This window comes from Sceloporus undulatus, chromosome 3, assembly GCF_019175285.1.
Source record: "Sceloporus undulatus isolate JIND9_A2432 ecotype Alabama chromosome 3, SceUnd_v1.1, whole genome shotgun sequence".
NCBI lineage: Eukaryota > Metazoa > Chordata > Lepidosauria > Squamata > Phrynosomatidae > Sceloporus > Sceloporus undulatus.
This window is the reverse complement of record NC_056524.1, coordinates 250,986,981-251,006,786: the sequence shown is the minus strand read 5'-3', so window position 1 is coordinate 251,006,786 and position 19,806 is coordinate 250,986,981. Positions and strand designations below refer to the sequence as shown.

The following is a 19,806-nucleotide window of genomic DNA, read 5'->3' as shown; positions in this document are numbered from 1 at the left end:
GCCCCGAGTGTCCTCCACACAGCCTCCCTCCCCTCCTCTCCTCCTCGGAGGGGCCATTCTGCGCTGCTGCTGGCTGCTGCTGCTGCTTCCCTGGTTGAGGCTGGGCTGAGGAGCCGGACTTGAGCCTTCTCCCGCCTTCGCCTTCGCCACCTCAGCAACCTCAACACAACCCTCAACACGCACAACCCAGAACCCCCCCCCCCCGGCCTCCAGCTCCGACTGCCAGACCGCGGCTCCATGCGGCTGGAAGGAGGCTGAACTGAGATGCCCCCCTCTCCTTTTCCTCCTTCCTCCAGCGGTCCTCCTCTCTAAGGCCGGCGGGGGACGAAGCCAGCCAGCCTCCAGCCGCCCAGATGCAGGAGCCTTCGGGGCCGTCGGTGGGCTCCAGCCCCCTTGCCCCGTCCCTCCAGCCCCCCAAGAGCCTCCTCCTCCTCCTCCTCCTCCTCGGGCGGAGAGGGGGCCGTCGGGGAGGCGCCTTGCTGGTGGTCTTGGCGCCATGACCCTCTGGGGACCCACTCTTTCTTTGCGGACGAGGCTCTCCTTCTCCTTCTTCTTCTTCGTCATCATCATCATCTTCTTCCTCGGCGGCACCAGGAGCCCTTCTTCTTCTTCCTCCTCGGCCAAACTTGGCGAGAGGCAGGCTGAGGAGAGCCGGCGGGGGAGTGTCGGGGCCCGGGAGAGGCAGCAGCGTCCAAGCAGAGCCCAAAGGCTGGGGATTTCCATCCTGAGGGGATGAAGGCGGCCGGTGGAGGGCGAGGCTGAGGGGCCGAGGGGGCTCCCCCGCCTCCAGCCCTCCCTCCGATGGCGCTCCTGGCCCGGGAAGAAGAAGAGGCCACAGCGGAGGAGAGAGCCCGGCAGCCCTTCCTTCTCTGCGCCACCGCGGACCCTCGCCTTAGGTATCCGCCCACCTTCCTTCTCCCTCTTTCGCCCCTTGCTTTGTTTTCTTTGGCTCCCTTTGGTTTTGGGTGTTTGGGGCTGGTTTTGCCTTGGGAGGGCGGCCTAGGGATGCTCTGGGTTGGGATGGCAAAGGAAGCCCCTCGCCTTCCCCTCCGAAGAATCCGGCGGGAAGCCAAGAAGAAGAGCCTGGCGCTGGCCTCCTTCTCTCCCGCCGCCTCCAGGGCTGCCTCCAACCCTCATGCAAGGTTGCTATCCCTCCATGGATGCCCAAATCCGTGGCTGCTCAAGTCTCATTCAGTCCAGTGGCCTAGCAAAATGATGATGCCCTCTTAGATACAATGGCAAAATCGAGGTTTTCTTTTCGGGGTATGGATATATTCAAATATATTGAATATTTTTTCAAGCAATGGGTGCTTGAATCCTTGGATAAAGAATCCGTGGATACAGAGAGCCAGCTTTACTTAGCTTTGTGGCCTTTTCTCTCGGTCTCCCTACCCACCCCCCACGAACCCCCCCCCCCCCCCAACACTCCCCCCATAGGCCCCCCCATTGAATCCCCCCCCCCCCACCTCATAGGAAAGACAAGGTTGCCCACCTCCCCTCAAAATGCCCCATTGGCATGCAGAGGCAGAATGAAGGAGGCAGCTTTCTGAGGAGAGAGCAGCATCGCTTCCTTGTTGCCACAGGGCACCTTGTCTTCTATTATAACTATTATTACTATCTATTGGGCGCTGCTCTTGTTGCTATCTGTAATAGGGGCCTTATCACACAGGGACTTCCATCCTGAAAACAGTGTTGGCATCCCAGAAAAACAAGCCAGTTCACTGATGCTTATCACACACAGAGCACCACAACGGGTGAAAAACACATTACTTATGTGAGAAAGTGGGTAGAAGGCAAATTTGGTTTTCAGATAGATGAGGACAAATCCCGTTGATAGCTTGGAAATAACATCTTTGTGCTCTAAACTGTCATTTCCACAAGTGCACATGCTCTAGAGAGGGAAGGGAAGCCAGGGAGGAGAAGCCTCTTTGTCCCAGAAGATGTTTCAGGGGAAGGCAGGCTGAGGTTTCCCTTTGCAAACTCCCATAAAACCACACACACACACACACAAAAGAAAGAGGATGGGGCTGGTCCATAAACCTGCCTGATTTCAGTGAGGGCTGAAACTCCCAGATGCCCTCTTTTTCCAGGACGTATCCTCCATTTCTCCCTCCTGTACAGGAGAAATTCCAAAACATCCTCTCTGCCATCTCCTACCAGCCGTTCCCTGAGGAGGAGGAGGAGACCAGCCGCTCAAGGGAAAGAAGTTTGTGTGTGTGTGCCTCCCTCTCCTTGGCACAGCAAAGGAACCATGGGAAATCTGGGAATAGGGAGAATCCCGCAGATGGTTTTCAGACTGCTGCAATTACGCAAAGGGAGCAAATTCGTGAATGAACTGGAAATGAAAACATGGTATTTTTGAAAAAATGTTTAAAGTAATAATAAGCAAATGTTATGGATCCACTTTCTGTTTGGATTCTAACTGGTTTGTGCACAGCGTCGTCTGAAAAGCAATTGCGAAATTGTCCCTAATGCCCTGGATGACCCTGCATTGGGACCAATTTAACCTTCCAATTTTCCCCATGTGATAAGGTTAGAAGTGGGAAGAGGGCAACTTGACTAGTTCTTTTGAGACTTCTTCACAGAATAGGGCTTACTTTTTTTTTTTTGGAAGGGGGAGGACGTGTCAGGCCAACTTCCCAGATTTCCGTGTGGCCCCAGCTAAGCAGAGTTTCCAAGAAACCCAAGGAGAGGACTACCTGCTCCTCTTGTCTCCCCTTCAGGGGGAGGGAAGGATGGAAGGATGGAAAAGCAGTGTTCCCAACCCCCATGAAATGGGAGAAGACCCGACTCTTTCCCATACCCCCCCCCCATGCCTTTCTGCCTCTCCCTGCCCTGGGTGAAGTCGGTTTCCAAGAGGAGACTGACATAAGTGTGTGTGTGTGTGGGGGGGGGGATCTGGAATGGGCTTTTTGAGAAAGCATGTCCTTTCTCAAAGGGATGGGGGTTGGTGAGTTGAAAAGCTATAGGGAGGGCCACCAAACCTACAGCTCACTTTGAGGGAACTTGAGCTACAGAATGCAATGGGATCTTGTAGCACCTTAGAGGCGTTTGGAGAGAACTGAAGGCATCTTCCTTCTAATGTTGGCTGGTGGGACTGGCTCTTGTGTGAAGGCAATCTTTCTTTCTTTCTTCTGTGCTCTAGAGAAGGCAGGAATCATCTCCCACCACCAGACACGATTGGTTTTTTAAAATAAAATAAAAAATAACCCCTTGCTGCCTTGCTTTCTAGAGAAATCAAAATTGGGTTCATTTACCTTTTGGGCATCCTTTGTTGTCCTCTTCTTGGATCCAGGCTGACATTAGAGCAAGAGGTTTCTCCTTCTCTGGTGCCAGATGGTGCGTGGAAGCCAGAGCAATGTGGGCAAGTGGGGGCAATGAAACGGGGAGAGAAAAACAGGGGAAGGGGGGAGGAGAAAACCAGAGGCATGGTAGGAGGGCTGATGCAGCGAAGAGGTTAAAATCCTATCCCTCTTTTCTTCTCTGTGGCAAAGCAAGACGTAAACTGCTCCCTTGTCACCCAGGTGGCTCTGACACTTGGCTAGGCGATTTAAAAAACAAAAAAGCTTGGAAGGAAACAGGCACCTGTGAGACCTCATAAGGGGAGGACTGAAAGCTTTTCAGCTGTGTGTGAGAGAAGGGGGGGGGATGGAGAGAGAAAGTGGGATAGACGGGAGAAATGGGGAAGAAAAAGAGGGTCTTCTTAGCTGAGTTCCCCTTCCCCACCCCAGGCTGCCTTTCCCCTTTATTCGCTCTGCTGGGACAGTTTAGGTCTGAGGGGGAACTGCAGGCGGTGGTTGGCGAGGGAACTGGCTAACTAAACATCAGACTTTCTGAATCCAGAAGGATCCTTCTTGGCTGTGGACAGGGGGGCGGGTATCCTTCCCCTTAATGGCTGCAGCTCTCAAGGATTTGCTGGAATTTGCACATTGAACGGCCCAGCCCAAGGGACAGTCCATATATATATATATACCCTTCTTTATGGATCCCCCCCACACACACACAGGAGGAAGGAGGGATGTGACCACCCTCATCCCTGAATGATCCCTTGTCTTTTGGCCGCTCCTTCTTTCCCCCCAGGTCATCTCGGATTCCCCCACTTCCCCCCATAACTCCCCTCCCCCTCCTTCTTTCAAAGAGAGAGAGAGAGAGAGAGAGAGAGAGAGAGAAAGAGGGGGGTGGCAAACCCAGTACAGTCAGGGCTTTCCAAGCGCGCGCCCCCGACCTGGTGCCAAGCGCGTCCTCCTCCATTTGTTCCCCTTCCTTGAAGCTCAGATCCATGACGAGGAGGGGGGGATAAGCCTGATCCAGGGGCAAGAAGGCACACACAGAGACACACAGACCCACACACACGCAGACTGGTGGGAGGGAGAGGTAGCTGCCAAAGGGAGAAGCCCCTGACTGCTGAGCCTTCTGCCTGTCACAGACTTTCCCTCCCTCCTTTTCTGAAGATGCACTGGTGGTACCCAGGGAAGGTGGCGGCGACAGAACTAGGAGCTTACAGCAGCAGCAGCAGCAGCAGCCCCCTTCGCCTCCCTCCTCCATTGACTGTGCCAGGCAGCATCTCTGCATCCTAAAGAAGCTCATTGCATTCCTAGCACGTCTCATCTTTGCTTGCTCGCCCCCCCTCCTTTTGCCTCAGCCCTCAGCAGGAGTATAGAACCAGAACTGAGAGAAAGAGAGAAACCAGCAATCTTTTTTTAAAAAAAGGATAGCCTTTGAATTTCTGTATGTAGAATATATATATATATATATATATATATATATATATATGGGTTTGGATTTTTTTTCCTCCTCTCCAAATGTGCTGAGATCTCTCCTTCAAGCCGGTAAGTACAGCCTCTTTCAGGATTTCTCCCACCCTCCTCCCCATTCTCTCTTTGGATAGAAGATTGTGATTGTGATTGTGATTGTGTGTGTGTGTGTGTGTGTGTGTGTAAAAGGGGTATTTGCTGAAAAGAACTTAAGTGGCTAATATGTATCTACAACCAGACAAAGAGCGAAAAGCAAATGCCCAAATAAGACTTCCCTTATTCTCCTGTTTCTCATTTAAAGCATAGCTGGTATTTTCCAAGGGACTCCTCTGGGTTTGTTTTGGGTTTTTTGTTTTTGTTTTTGTTTTTGTTTTTGGTACGTTTGCAAATGTACAAAAACCCTTTGGTTTTGCTTTCCAATTTTTTTTTACACCCAGTCCGTACTGCTTTTTCTCTTCATAAATATGTCCTTTTCTTATTCTGGGTTTTATTTTATCCTAGTGGGAAAGGAGGAATTCCCTTCCTCTGCAAGGAGAGAGTGCAAGATAATCCATATCTGTGAGGCTGCTTTGCTACAAAGAGAGGAGAACTAAATGCCAGGACTGGCAATCCCTTTGAATGGCCAAAAGCAAGTAGGGCTGTACAGCTACCATTGTCAGGATTCCTAGTCTTTTAACAGCAATTTATTCCTCTGTGTTGGAATGAAAAGGAGTAAGGAAAGAAGTATCCCTTCCCCCCAATAGAGGAACCTGTGTAGGTCAGTGTATACCAGTCAACCTCCTCCAAATGGATTCTTTTATCAGCTTTTTACAGTAAAACAATAGTTATTTTTCCTGTAATTAGTGTAAAGGTCTCTTTTTTTCTTACTTTCAGTCTCCCCCCCCCTCCTTTCTTCCAATTGATCACCTCTGAATAGTCCTAGAACCACCAGATGTTCTAGTTCAAAGAATCCCTCCTACACATACACATCCCCCACCAGCCTTTTGAATCCTTAGCCTTGAACTGTCACTTCCCCCATGGATACAGGGACAACATAAGCATGTGCTTCCCAAAGATTAATCATCTCTAAATGCTTTAATCAGCTGAAATGACTAATATGGAGTGTGCATTTATCTGATACTATACCAGTTGCGTTAATCCATTCTGTGTGCTTGGAAGGAAAATAGGCTTTTTCTTTTTCTTTCTCTCCCCGCCCCCCCCCCCCTTCCTGTTTGGAGACAAGTGTTGCTACTAACTATGTAGAGTGATAAAATCCCAGCTATGAACATTTCTAAAGGGATCAGAGACATGGCCAACTTGTTTGTCCCCTTCTACTATTGCAACGGTAAGCAAGTTGGCGATTTCCCCATAAGAATAAAACTAATTTGAAGGTTAAGTGTAGTTGTGTTTATGTTATCATAATCTATAGACTGATTATGTGTATCTCAAATAGAAAATAATATCTGTTCACTTCCTTTTTATTCTGATTGATGCAGAAGTAGAGGTGAGAACAAGATATACCTTATGCTCCTTGAGCATTGGTTGCATCTGTATTAAAAAATGTTGTCATACATTTTACAATCTGGGGCCTGTATGTTTTATTTGCTTTTTTCATTATAATGTCATGAACCAAACAGCCTAAGGATGGTGGGTGGGTGGGTGAGTGAGTTAGTGAGTTAAGGACAAGAAGGCCATTGTATGATTAAGTGTTTCAGTATCACTCCCCCCTGCACCCAAAAAAGAAAGGTTCTGTGTAGCAATCTAGAATTTACTTTTTGAATGAACTTCAAAATAATCTAACAACCTTATTTTCCCATAATCAATTAGGTTCTTGATTTTTTAAAAATATATACTGATAAAACAATGATTGACTGTAATATATTTATCTGTTTTGTTTTTTATTTGTTTTGTAAATTCTGCTGCAGTTTTATAATCCATCACAACCATGAAGTCTACAACAGCTGATCCACCCCGTAAAAGAAGGATGTTGTGGATTATTCTTCTAAGCACAATTGCTGTAGCATGGACTACACCTATTCCCTTGATAGAGGACTCGGAGGAAATTGAGGAACCTTGCTTTGATCCCTGTTACTGTGAAGTCAAAGAAAGCCTTTTTCATATACACTGCGACAACAAGGGATTTATAAATATTAGTCAGATAACAGAGTCATGGTCGAGACCTTTCAAACTTTACCTGCAGAGAAACTCCATGAGGAGATTATACACCAACAGTTTTCTCCATTTGAACAATGCTGTTTCTATTAACCTTGGGAACAACGCACTACAAGACATTCAGATAGGAGCCTTTAATGGGCTCAAAATTCTGAAGAGATTGTACCTGCATGAGAATAAATTAGACATTTTCAGAAACGATACTTTCCTGGGGTTGGAAAGTCTGGAATATCTGCAGGCAGATTATAATGTCATTAAGCGGATTGAAAGTGGGGCATTTCGAAATCTGAGCAAACTTCGGGTTCTTATATTAAATGACAACCTTATTCCCATGCTGCCCACAAATTTATTTAAGTCTGTGTCCTTAACTCACTTGGACTTGCGTGGAAACAGGTTGAAAGTGCTTTCATACCGAGGAATGCTTGATCATATTGGCAGGAGCCTGATGGAAATCCAGTTGGAAGAGAATCCTTGGAACTGTACTTGTGAGATTGTTCAGCTAAAAAGCTGGCTTGAACGTATACCTTACACTGCCCTTGTGGGAGACATAACCTGTGAGACTCCTTTCCACTTCCATGGTAAGGACTTGAGGGAAATTAAAAGAAATAAACTCTGTCCTATGCTATCTGACTCAGAGCTGGTCAGCATTGGTGTCCCACAGCTGCCATCAAGCAAGGAGAATGCATGGCCTACTAAGCCTTCTTCTATGTTGTCCTCCTTCCATTTCACTGCTTCCTCTGTTGAATACAAAACCTCCATTAAGCAGCTGAAGCCTACAAAACAGCCCAGGGCACACAAGCCACCCCCTACTCCTCGAGGCCTATACCCTGGACCTAACCAGGCTCCCATTGCTGCATATCAGACTAGGCCTCCTATCCCCATCATATGCCCTACTGGCTGCTCCTGCAATTTGCACATCAATGATTTGGGTCTGACTGTCAACTGCAAGGAAAGGGGGTTCCATAATATTTCTGAGCTCCTTCCCAGGCCTGTTAATGCCAAGAAACTGTATCTGAGTGGAAATTTGATACAGAAAATTTACCGTTCTGATTTCTGGAATTTTTCTTCCTTGGATCTCTTGCATCTTGGGAACAATCGGATCTCCTATGTTCAGGACGGGGCTTTTATTAATCTGCCCAATCTGAAGAGTCTATACCTGAATGGCAATGACATTGAGAAACTGACTCCGGGCATGTTTAGGGGCTTGCAGAGCTTGCATTACCTGTATTTTGAGTACAATCAGATCAGGGAGATCCAGCCTGCTGCCTTCAGTCTCATGCCAAACCTGCAGCTGCTCTTCCTCAATGACAATCTTCTGAGGACCCTGCCTACTGATGCCTTTGCTGGCACCTCCTTGGCCAGGCTCAACTTGAGGAACAACAAATTCCTGTACTTGCCTGTGGCTGGTGTGCTGGAACACCTCAACGCCATTGTACAGATTGACTTGAAGCTCAATCCCTGGGATTGCACATGTGACCTAGTGCCTCTCAAGCAGTGGATCGAGACCATCAGTTCCGTCATTATGGTGGGGGAAGTTCATTGTGCCAGCCCAGAGAACCTAACCAACAGAGATATCCGCTCTGTTGAGCTGGAGATGTTGTGCCCAGAAATGATGCATGCTGCTGCTGCTGCCTCACCAGCCCCACCAGCATCGGGTCACCCAAGTCCCACTAGTCCCTCACCATACGAGCTCCCCCCAGCTGGAGGAGGCCCAGTCCCTCTCTCTGTGCTCATTCTCAGTCTACTCGTACTGTTCTTCTCTGCAGTCTTCACTGCTGCGGGCCTTTTTGCCTTTGTCCTTCGCCGACGGCGCAAGAAGCTGCCCTTCCGGAACAAGCAGCGGCAAGAGGCCCTTGACTTAACAGGCATCCAAGTGCAGTGCCACCATCTGTTTGAGGAGGGAGGAGGTGGCGGAGGTGGGGGGATCAGTGCCTCCCCAGAGAAGGCACCCCCAGTGGGCCATGTTTATGACTACATCCCTCACCCAGTAACCCAGATGTGCAACAACCCCATCTACAAGCCACGTGAGGAGGATGAAGTGGTGGCAGGGGAGCCTGGGCAACCTGGGGACATGCTTCTGGGAGGTGGAGGTGGTGGCTGTGCAGGGGAACAATTTATCGACCCCACTAAGGACAGCGGGAGCAGTAGCTGCTATAGGACCTTGCTGGAGAAGGAGAAGGAGTGGAGCTTGGCTGTGTCCAGCTCACAACTCAACACCATAGTGACCACCAACCATCATCCCCATCCCCACCAACCTGGAGGGGGAATTGGTGTGGGGTTGCCTCTCATGGGGGAATTAGCACTGGTGCCGCCTGTCTTCCATCATGAGAAGAATGGTGGGGTGGTTCTATTCCCCCCTAGTGGTGCCGTTTTAGACAGCAGAGAGAGGCCACCCTTAGCCCCTCCATGCACAGTGGGCTTTGTGGACTGCCTCTATGGCACAGTGCCCAAATTAAAGGAACTGCACGTCCATCCCCCTGGCATGCAATACCCAGACCTGCAGCAGGACGCCAGGCTGAAAGAAACCCTACTCTTCTCGGCTGGTAAGGGCTTCCCAGACCACCACCAAACCCCCCAAAGTGAATACCTCGAGTTAAGGGCCAAACTCCAAACCAAGCCGGATTACCTCGAAGTCCTGGAGAAGACCACTTATAGGTTTTGAAAATGTCTAGCTTTTACAGCCAAATCCCAGCCCCCAGCCCTCCACACACCGTCCTTGGTCCCAATCCTCTCCTCTCACTTTCCTCTCCCCAGACCATCGCATGCTGATACTAGAGGATACAGCTCTGTGCTTTCCCCCTGCCAGATGTTGGTTTGGAGGAGGGGCCCAACTCAGATGATCATTAATCGATAAAGTGCCTTTGCAGACTTTTGCCAGCAGATGTTAATCAATCATTATTTTTTTATACTGAAAAAGAAAAAAAAGCTGAGACTTTGACTGTGCCATGTTGTCTAAGGTATAAGAATATTATTATATTAATTAGTATCATGGGGGATCTTCGTCTTGATCCTGACACAGTAAATTCATTGTGTATTGCGCTATCTCTCTCTTGCGTGCACACTTTTTTTTTTGTTGTAGGTTTTTTTAAAAAAACAAAAACACAAACCCTTCCATTCATCTTTTTATGTTGGGGGAGGGAGGTGGACTTAAAGACAGCATTCTTTTGTGGCTTTGTTTCTTCTTTCCCTCACCATGGCACAGATTTCTGTACATTTATTTAAAAGAAAACAAAGGGGAAGGGGAAATAACAACAAAAATGCAGTTTGCTGCATGTCTGGAAACTGCAGTAGGGGAGGGGGGTATTTTTGAATGTTCTCACTCTCTTGTCTTTCTCTCACCTCCATGCAGACAGATCCACATATACCCAAATATGAATCCCCAGCACTCCCCAGCCTGCTTCATAGCCATTCCAGTTTGCTTGTACTCCTTCTGTTCTGTTCTCTCTTTTTTTTTTTTTTTTGCCCCCTTCCCCTTAAAGTGGGTGCCACCGTAAATTCTCCTCCCTTTTGCAGAAGGGAAACCAGAGACTTATTGCTTACCAGAAATCTGCATCTTAAGTAAAAAAAAAAAATCCTTTATTTGTTCAATCTTGTGGCTTTCTTATACTAAAGGAAAAGTTGTTAGCATCTTATTTAGTTGTTGGTGGTGGTGGGATTAAGGGACACTTCCCTCTAAAATCAAAGCGACTCCAGCCTAATAGTTATATACAGGTGGGGGAAGGAAAAGAAAACTTACTGGGTACCTATCACAAACATTTCTATTGAAGAGGCACTGTTAACATTTTCTCTTTCTCTCCTCTTTGCTCACACACTCAAACACACACACACAGAAATTCAAATGTGCATATATTTATTCTGTACTTTCAAGTGAATATAAATTGTAAAGGTAATGTTTAATCATTGTACAGTGATGCGTCTGGTATAGCTTTCCTAATAAAACATTTTGGAAAAAAATAGATATATACTAGAAGATAAAAAGCTTGAATTTTAAAACTCCAGCTATACCCTTTTCCTTCCAGTGCTTTCTTTATTTTCTTTAAGCCCCATGTTGTTTTATTAATACTAGTACAATTCACTGTGATGTTTAACAAAATATATAACAGAAATAGTAATTTGCTGAATTTTTGTTCTATCAAAATACTATTCTGGACTTGGAAATCTCATTTTCAGTCTCTCTCTTTCTCTTTCTCCTCTCTTTCCTCTTCCTTTTCTTCTTCCATTTTAATTTCTTGTGTTTCTATTTTAGTGAGTTTCCCCCTCATAGATGAAAATATGCAATAGACTTTTTTAAACGATCATTTTACTACTAGGCCTGTTTATGTCCCATTGTAAGGAAGTGGGGAAACATACTAGACATCTCCCCCCACCTCCCCGGGCAGTTTAAATTGGGGTACAGTATTTAAAAGTGCACAGAAAAAATGTATTTCTATATAGAGGGATAAAGAATGGTGGGTATAAACTCCTACATTCAGAAAAAAATGTTTGGCATGTTTTGAATGATACTTAAAACATTGGAGAAAATTAGGCCTAATATCACAGATCCAGCCTTTTGATTTTCTTATCTCCTAACTGCTTTACTGAGAACTGAGCTAAGGATGGGATGACGAAGTGGTTTTTCCTATGTATGGTGTGGAGTTTTAATTTATTTTCTTTCTGTCTGTCTGTCTTTCCTTCCTTTTATTTGGCGGTTGGTATGATGTTGCTTAATTGACTGGCTGGAGCTTATTATTTTTAACCCTTTTGCTTAGAATGAAAAACCAAAGAAGAAGGGGAGGGTTGTTTGTTTATTTCATTTCTTTCCAAGGTATCTAGCTGGTATCTTGTTTCTTGTAGAACTGGGTTGACACATGAATAGAGCCGAAGGAAAAAAGCTTTGTTTGGTGGAGGAAAAAAACCCATCCAATATGGCCAGTAGATGGCGTCCGAGCTCCAGCAATTGCCGCACAGAGACCAGAGGTTACTTTTGAATTGTGCACAGCCCATCCGGTGCTTTCCGCTTGGACTCCCGAATCTGCCCTTAATAGAAAATCATCACGTTGAATGTAATTCACCAGACGTCACTAATGCCTTACATCGAGATAGAGATCAAATTAAAGGGGAAATGTGGATATTAGCTCCTTTCGTGTGTACAGATATGATGGGGCAAAATCCATATTCTGAAGATTTCAAGCAATGATTTTTATATTTATATAGAGATATACACACCTACAGAAAGAAAGGGAAATGTATTTAAAAATAAACTAAATTTTAAAAATCTATTTATTTGTCTTACTAAAAATAATGTTATCCAGGGGGAATGAAATGTTTTTACTGCAGAGGAATGAAAAATACAGCTGCCTCCAATGCTCTTGTATCATATTGTTGTTGTTATAGTTTTGTTAAGGAATCACTGCATAAACTGCAGCTTTGGGAGCAAAATAAGAATTCATCCACTCCATAATCTCATATACATGGTAATCATTCCTGTTGAAAAGAGTCTCTCCATTTTTAAGTAATAAATATTTTAAAAAGCTGGTATATACATAAGATTACGCAGATGCACAGACACAGCCATCCTAAAATTTGTAATGACCCACAAACCAGTAATGAAATGAAAACTTTGGAATTTTAGCCAGTTTATTCCTAATGAAATTGTTGACATTAATTCAGTTTATATACAAATGTCGCTCTTTTACAGGCTAGAGATTCACAACAGACATGCCTCAATTACTGAATTAAACATTTAGGTTCTGCTGACCCAGGCTGTGGGTATGAAATTGGCATATTTGTCTAATTCAAATTTTATGTTGCTTACCATTATTAATGATTGATTAAGTGGTTTACTGGCAGTAAAAATAAAAACACTTTCGTCTGCCTTGTGCAATCTGGCCTTTACGCAGGACACACTGAAATAAAATCAGCTAATGCACATGTAGTTTTCCACAAACTGTGCTTCTTACACTGTGGTCATGAGCAGGGCTAGATTAATCATTATGCAAAGTATGCTATAAAACAGGGATCTACCCACACTTGATGCCTTGCATCCATGTACTCTGATGAATGGGCCTATGTTTGAATGTAGGTTTAGGTCGTTGGCTTTTCTAATCCAGTATCTTCTACTCTGCAGCCATTCTCCAGGGTTTTTCCCACTCTTCTACCCAAGACCACTGGACATATGAGAGATTGAACCTGGACCCTTCTGCATGTAAAGCATGTAGATCAATGAAGACCTAACCTCACTCAGAAAAGCACTTACAGGTATTGATCCAGGGACTTTTCATATCTTTAATTATATATGATAAGTTCTACTTTATAGAAACTTGCTTACACAGCCCCTATTGGATTCCATTAAAATCCTAGAGTGTTGAAAATTACCCTATAGAAAGAAACATAATCCATATTCCTAGATGTAAAAAGACTGTAATATTGGGAAGTAGCTTGAAACAGAGTTCTATCAGGGACACAATAGGACAGGGAACATGGGAATAACAATATAGGCAGGTAATTATGAGAGCGAAATCTGTGTAAAATTATGGATCATGGGTTAAAATATACAAATGCTTCTCATTTTAAGCCCTTGTCGCTGATTTATACCCCAAAGTGCCCAAACATGTCCTACACATTCTTAGTATACCTGAATTTCAGATACTGAAACATCTACATAAATCTTTCAGTCATTTTCATCTTACTACGTTATAAAACATATCAAGCAAGTAAGGTTTCATGTTGTTTTCTTATTGCATTAAACATAAAGCATTTTAAAAAATGATGGGTAGATAAGCATGCATGAAAAAGCAGTATAAACCAGAAAATTCAAGGGTAGATACTTTGAAGGACAGTCATTTTGCATTCAGTTGACAATGCTGCATGTGTAAACATTGTTCAATACTGTAGAGAATGGGATAAACACCAGATTTTACCATGGCAAGGTGCTCCACCCATTTGGGAAACATATTTTTCATCAAGAATAGCACATATCAAAACCAGGAAAAGGTTGTAAATAATATTTATATTTTGTTTATATTATCAATCGCAAAAACATTTCAACTGAAATATAAGGAACAATTTTCACCTGGAATAGTGAAGCAATTATTCAGTGGAAATAAATTTATGAGATTGGAATTTTGTATTAAAAGATATACTTTTTTAGCTAATACGTTGTTATATCAATTTTTTTGTTTCCTTGCTTAGATGGTTTCTGTCTCTTGTGTGTTACAAAATCTGCTATGTGTAAGGAGGCTGCATATACAGCTCCAATATTCATCTGATTTTATTGGTTTACATTTCTGTTGGGATTGAGTTGCTGATGGACAGAGCTGATGTTGCTCATTTCTCTAAAGTGGGCTGTGGCATCACTGCTGACTTTCATTAATCTGAATGAAGGATAATTAGTGGAGATGATTATCACTATTAGCTTTATTGTTAGAAAGTCATAATGGCATGGATCGAAGGAATGGAGAGGGCAAAATTGTATGCATCCATGGAGAAAATGAAGAAGATGCTTCCAAATGAAGGAGTATAGATGGCTCTGTGTGTGTGTGTGTGTGTGTGTGTGTGCGTGCACGCATATGTGTGAATGTGTGTTGATGAGCATGCTTCTTCTGCAAGCAGTTGCAGTTGTCAATCAGTACTTGTGCTAAATATCATATTTTAGAGTTCAATTTTCTAAAGTGTTGCTTTTTATTCTAACCTCATTGAAAAGTGTGATAATCCTAACTGGGGGAGGAGGTGTAGACTGGTCAACAGATGGGGGTGGTGGAGAAATGTCAGTTGCTTAGCAACCATGGCATGCATCCCTGCAATCCTCCTCACCATAGCTATGTAAGAAGTACAGACATCATAAGGATTAAAAAGTGGGCCACCTAAGCAGATTCATATCTTACTTTAGGAAGGGTATGTTTGTAGAGCATTGGTGGAAAAGGTAATTTGATGATAGCTGCAGTGGTGGGCTATAACCATGATGGTATTAACAGCAGAAACCATATTGTAATATTTTCTTTCTGTTTTTTGTATGTTAACATTCTTCTATGTTTTTGATCCATAAAATGTGGACAGGAGTCCATATTTGGAATTTTGCCTGCCAGCTACATGCCCTTGTATTAGATTATATTGGTGGATATTAATACCTGTACAGTAGATGGAACGAAAGATCCTGGGCAATTTTAGCATTTGGAAGGGGAGGAAAAAAGAGAATAAGATTTGACTTTTTATTGTTTATTCTTTGTGTGCCATCTCTCTGTGTGTACAGTAAAATTCTGTTCATGCATGTAAGAAAAAAAGTACATCGTGAGATATTTAATGATGCTACAGAAGAAAGTGGAAAGACAGTCTTGCATAGTTTTTTGTGGGTTTTTTCAGGTTATGTGGCCATGTTCTAGAAGAGTTTATTCCTGATGTTTTGCCAGCATCTGTGGCTGGCATCTTCAGAGAAATCTTCATTTCTCTGAAGATGCCAGCCTCAGATGCTGGCTACAGACGCCAGCCACAGATGCTGGTGAAACGTCAGGAATAAACTCTTCTAGAACATGGCCACATAGCCCCCCCCCCCAAAAAAAACCCCACAAAAAACTATGGATGCTGGCCATAAAAGCCTTCGACTTCACACAGTCTTGAATTTTTTCCATTGCCAGCCAAAAGAGTATAAGCAGAATAAGCAATCTGTGGCCGGTTACAAACCGGCATTTGGGACGTCCGGAGGACGTCCCATTTTAAAAAAGGGGCGTCTCTTCTAGACGCCCCTGGGCCTAATACGGACTCCTTCCGTACAAGATGGCGCGGCCCTTCTACATGGCCGGCGCCATCTTTGTGTAACGGATGCTGAGCGTCCGTACGCGTCGCGTCCTTTGTGACGTAGCGAGTGCACACCTGGCGCCTCGCTACGTCGCAAATGCGACTCTAAAAGAAGCTCCATTTTGGAGCTTCTTTTTCGGTCCGCACGGGAGCTGCGCCATGTGGAGGCTCCGGCTCCCCCGCGGACTAACCGGCGGCGGCGGCAGAGCGCCGCAAAGCGGCGGTCTGTAACCCGCCTATGTATCTTTCATCAAATGAATAGAATGATTTTGAGTTTTAGTCACATGTCAGTCTGATTCTCCATGTGAGTAAGATTGGAGGTTGAACAGATGTTTTTTGAAAAACAAAACAGCATGGTTCTCCTGCACTTTATGAATAAATATTAAAATGATGTCAGTAGATTTAGTATCCCACCCAGTAATCGAATACTGATGTGTCTACAAAAATGCTGTTGATTTAATGTGGAAGTAAAAAATGCTGACTGATAACCTACAGACTGTTGATTCAGTACAGTTTTAAGCAAAGGTTAATGCTGAAGTATCCATTGTTTGGGTTGGCTGAGAAAAGGTAATCTTTGGAGTACTCTGCAGGTTATGACAGTGTTTGGGGTATTCAGAGTATGGTACATAGGAACTGATGAGAGTCTATCAAGGTTAAAACATAAGTGTCATGTATGTAAGCTTTTTATCCTCTTACTAAATGCATATACATTTATATATTATCCTGAATTTGAGGCAGGTCACAGTTTTAAATAATCATTTACCATAGGGGTGGGCCAGTTATGGTCCTCATTGCCTCACTGGTTTTCAAAATAGCAGCAAGAGGCAGACAAAATTCATAATATGCAGGGTTGAGAATCAGGAAGTAGCTATTAACAAGTTCTATCTAAATACCAAATGAAAGTACAGTATTGATTTCCTTCAACTTAGGTACTGAACACACAGGTGAGATACCACAGGCCAGCTCAATGGTATCCCGTCCATATATCTGACCTGTCCCTATCCCGAAGTGCTTACCTGGGCCAACACAGTGATGGGCAGGTGTTCACCTCTGATCACTGTAAAGTCCCCTGCCACAATCCATATGGGTGGAAACAGGGAGTCTGGAGTCTGTATAAAAAGAAGATTTCCCAACTCTCAAATAGGGGATATCCCTTATTATAAGGATGCCTGGCAGTTCAATAAGGGACAACCTTTCTGGGCCTCACATAAGGGCTGTGCCATATAATAAGGGACACATGGCAAACCTAGGTCCTTACGATTAACCTTAACCAGCATAGCCAATGGTCAGGTCTGATGAGAGCTGCAGATCAACATGTGGGGAGCCACAATTTCTGGTGGGATTCTATAAAATAGGCATCAGGCAAAAGAATCAGAAAGGGAAGAAACAAATGAAGTTAGCTGTGGCAATTGAATAAGAGAGTTATGGGAGAGAAGAACCAAGTGGCAATTGTTTCTAGCCAGACTGAGGCAAGGTTCCTTGTCACTTCTTGCTCAAGTTGTTTGAATTTCATTTGTTGAAAAATTACCCAGGAAATTCAGTTTTCTGATACATCCTTTGATGTTAGCAGCAGTCAATTAAAATAGCTCTGAGTTAGCCATCTCTTTTGCAGACTTTTTTTGAACATTCTAAAGGGCTATATGAATGCAAAAATGACCATTACAAAAGATTATTAGCACATGGAAAAATGGTCATACTCATTTCCCTTTCTTACCCTAAAGAAAATCTCTTAGCAAAGCTGTTTTGGGGAGAAGGATATACATTTCCAATAATTTTCTGTAAACACTTATTATTAATATTTGAGTCAGTATTACTATAAATAAATAAGATGGCTGAAGAAAGAGCTAATCACTGGAAAAAAAGTGTAGGAAGTACAGTATACTAGAATACTAAAGCTGTGATCGTGATAGGTTTTAGGGTCAAGATTCAACTACTTGACAACCACGTTGTTAACTAATTAATGTTTGTTCAACTAGTGTTCTGTTAATTGTAAACTTTGTTATGCTGTGTATACAAAACATGAATTTAGTTTTGGCTCTGTTTCACTTGTTTTCATGATGCAGAATCAATTCATACAAGTCATAGATTACAACCTAGAAAAATAAAAACAAGTTGTAAAAAAACTCGATGGCTGCATCTGCACTGCAGAAATAATCCAGTTTGACACCACTTTAACTGTCATGGCTCAGTGCTATGGAATTCTAGGTTTGTTGTGGCACCAGAGCTCTCTGATAGAAAAAGTTATGTGTCTCAGAAAACTACAATTCCTAGAGTTTTGTAGCATTATGCCCTGGCAATTAAAGTGGTGTCAAACTAGATTACTTTTGCACTGTGGACGCAGCCTTTGTGATGGAGCAAATCTGAGGTCTCTTTTGAATTCAGAATACAAAATTCTTATAAAATCAGCACACAGTTTTTAAAAGTTTATATGACTCTCAATTTGACAAGCCTGTGTAATTAATGTAACACTAAGCTAAACATCTTTTTGAACTTCAAAATTTTTAAAGCTCTAAGAAAAATCTTTCTGTTCTAGAAGAGTTACATTGAAATGCTAGAAAATGTTGACTCAAATGTGAGACCAATTATGCTCACAAAGACAAACTGGAAACTATGTGGTGGAGCACCTACCGTACTTTGTTATACACATAGTTCATAACAGGTTCATTTTGTAGCTCTTCACTTAAAAGATTCTCACCATGGGAAAGCTATCTCTGTGAGAAAGGGGAAAAGTGGTAGTAGAGTTAGGCAAGGCAGGGCTAGGTAGACTAATGCTCTAACAAGAAATTACACAAACACACACACACACACACACACACACACACACACACACCAGCTGCACCCAATCCTTGAGATGTTAGACTGGGTGATGGTGAAACGTGCCTTAGTAACATTCCAATTGGGTTACTTTAATGCATGTGGCTGTTGATCTGGTTTCAGGCACAATTAAAAGTGCTGGTGTTGACCTATATAGCCTTATACAGCTCAGGCCCAGGTTCTTTTAGGAACCACATTACCCCATATGAGCCTGCCCACACTTTTAAGATCTGTACTGAAGGCACATCTCTCTATCCCACCTCCTTTACAGTCACTGTTTGTGGCACATCTCTGTATGGGGGAGAAGGCCTTTTCTGTAGATGCTCCCAAAGAGGAGGGAACTCCCTAGGGAAACTGGAATGGTTCCTTCTTTGTTGCTCTTTAACACATTTTTCCCCAATAAGTCTTGGAAATAAATTTTTAACAAGAAAAGGATTTATAGCAATAGCAATAGCATTTACATTTCTATACCACTTCATACTAAAGTAAGCAGTCTCCAAGGAGTTTACAATTTGTAAGCCCATACCCCCAACAAGCTGGGTACTCATTTTATTGACCTACAAAGGGATGGGAGGCTGAGTCGACATTGTAACCACTCAGGATCAAATTCACAATATTGTGGCTGCAGTACAGGCATTTAACCACTATGCCACTGGGGCTCCTTTTAATGGTGCTATATTGTTTTTACTCTTTGATTTAAAGTAAGAGTTTAAGCACTTTCAGTTATGTTGTTATTTAATACTGCTTCAATTTTCAGATAGTATGTTTTTAACAAATATTTGTTTTTATTCTGTTTTTGCCTTTTTCTAAACTGTCTTAAGTCCCTGTCTGGCAGTTATAAATAAAAGAATGGATAGATGATAGTTCCCAGAATCCTCCAACCAGCATTAGGGAATCTGGAAACTAGGGTCCAAAAATGTAATTTATCCAAATTATGGTCTGTATAAACAGTTTAATATGATTGAATTAATTGAAAATCAGGAAGTATAGGTCATCACAGATGGTACTTCTTCAGAATATGGTTTTAATTTTCTCTCATCTAAAAAACAAAGGGGATATACTGGCAGCGAGAGGCCGACCCTTTTTGCCCCTGATGGAGGCAGTGGCAACCATACACTGTGGCCTCCGGAGGGAGCAAAAAGAATCCCTGAAAAGGGGATTCTTTGCGTCCCAAAAGGGACGGCATAGGCACGCTAGTGCACCATAATGATGCCCCTTCTGCGATGCATTGTTTGGGCACTGTGCCTGGCGTGCATCATCATGGCACATGCCATATGGACGGGTGTGTGTCAAAATGGCACCCATGTGGTGTGGTAAA

At 43.6% G+C, this 19,806-nt stretch overlaps 2 protein-coding genes across 10 annotated transcripts in view; one reads left to right on the top strand and one right to left on the bottom strand.

The window, feature by feature from the left end:
• LOC121925591 overlaps nucleotides 1-3,917 on the bottom strand; it is a 78,694-nt gene extending 74,777 nt beyond the window's left edge. For 4 of the 5 annotated variants that reach the window (XR_006102903.1, XR_006102902.1, XR_006102904.1 and 1 more), the window contains exon 1: nucleotides 3,258-3,917. Coding sequence is in view for 1 of the 5 variants with exons in the window: in XM_042457913.1 (XP_042313847.1) it covers nucleotides 3,258-3,430 (173 nt within the window). In the remaining 4 variants the exon portion in view is untranslated. The remainder of the gene's footprint in view (nucleotides 1-3,257) is intronic. The other variant, XR_006102905.1, reaches the window with a different exon arrangement.
• SLITRK3 (SLIT and NTRK like family member 3) lies at nucleotides 159-13,986 on the top strand. 5 transcript variants are annotated; one of them, XR_006102901.1, is made up of 3 exons: nucleotides 159-896; nucleotides 6,659-11,947; nucleotides 13,012-13,986. XR_006102901.1 is itself a non-coding variant. In XM_042457911.1 (3 exons), the coding sequence occupies exons 2-3, from the start codon at nucleotides 6,679-6,681 to the stop codon at nucleotides 13,116-13,118; spliced, it is 2,877 nt and encodes a 958-aa protein (XP_042313845.1). In that variant the 5' UTR covers nucleotides 159-896; nucleotides 6,659-6,678; the 3' UTR covers nucleotides 13,119-13,986. The 5 variants fall into 5 exon arrangements, 4 of the variants coding, with proteins under 4 accessions (XP_042313845.1, XP_042313846.1, XP_042313842.1 ...); XM_042457911.1 differs by having other exon boundaries at nucleotides 6,659-9,448; XM_042457912.1 differs by having other exon boundaries at nucleotides 6,659-9,448; nucleotides 11,739-13,986.
• The last annotated feature ends 5,820 nt before the right edge of the window (nucleotides 13,987-19,806 follow it).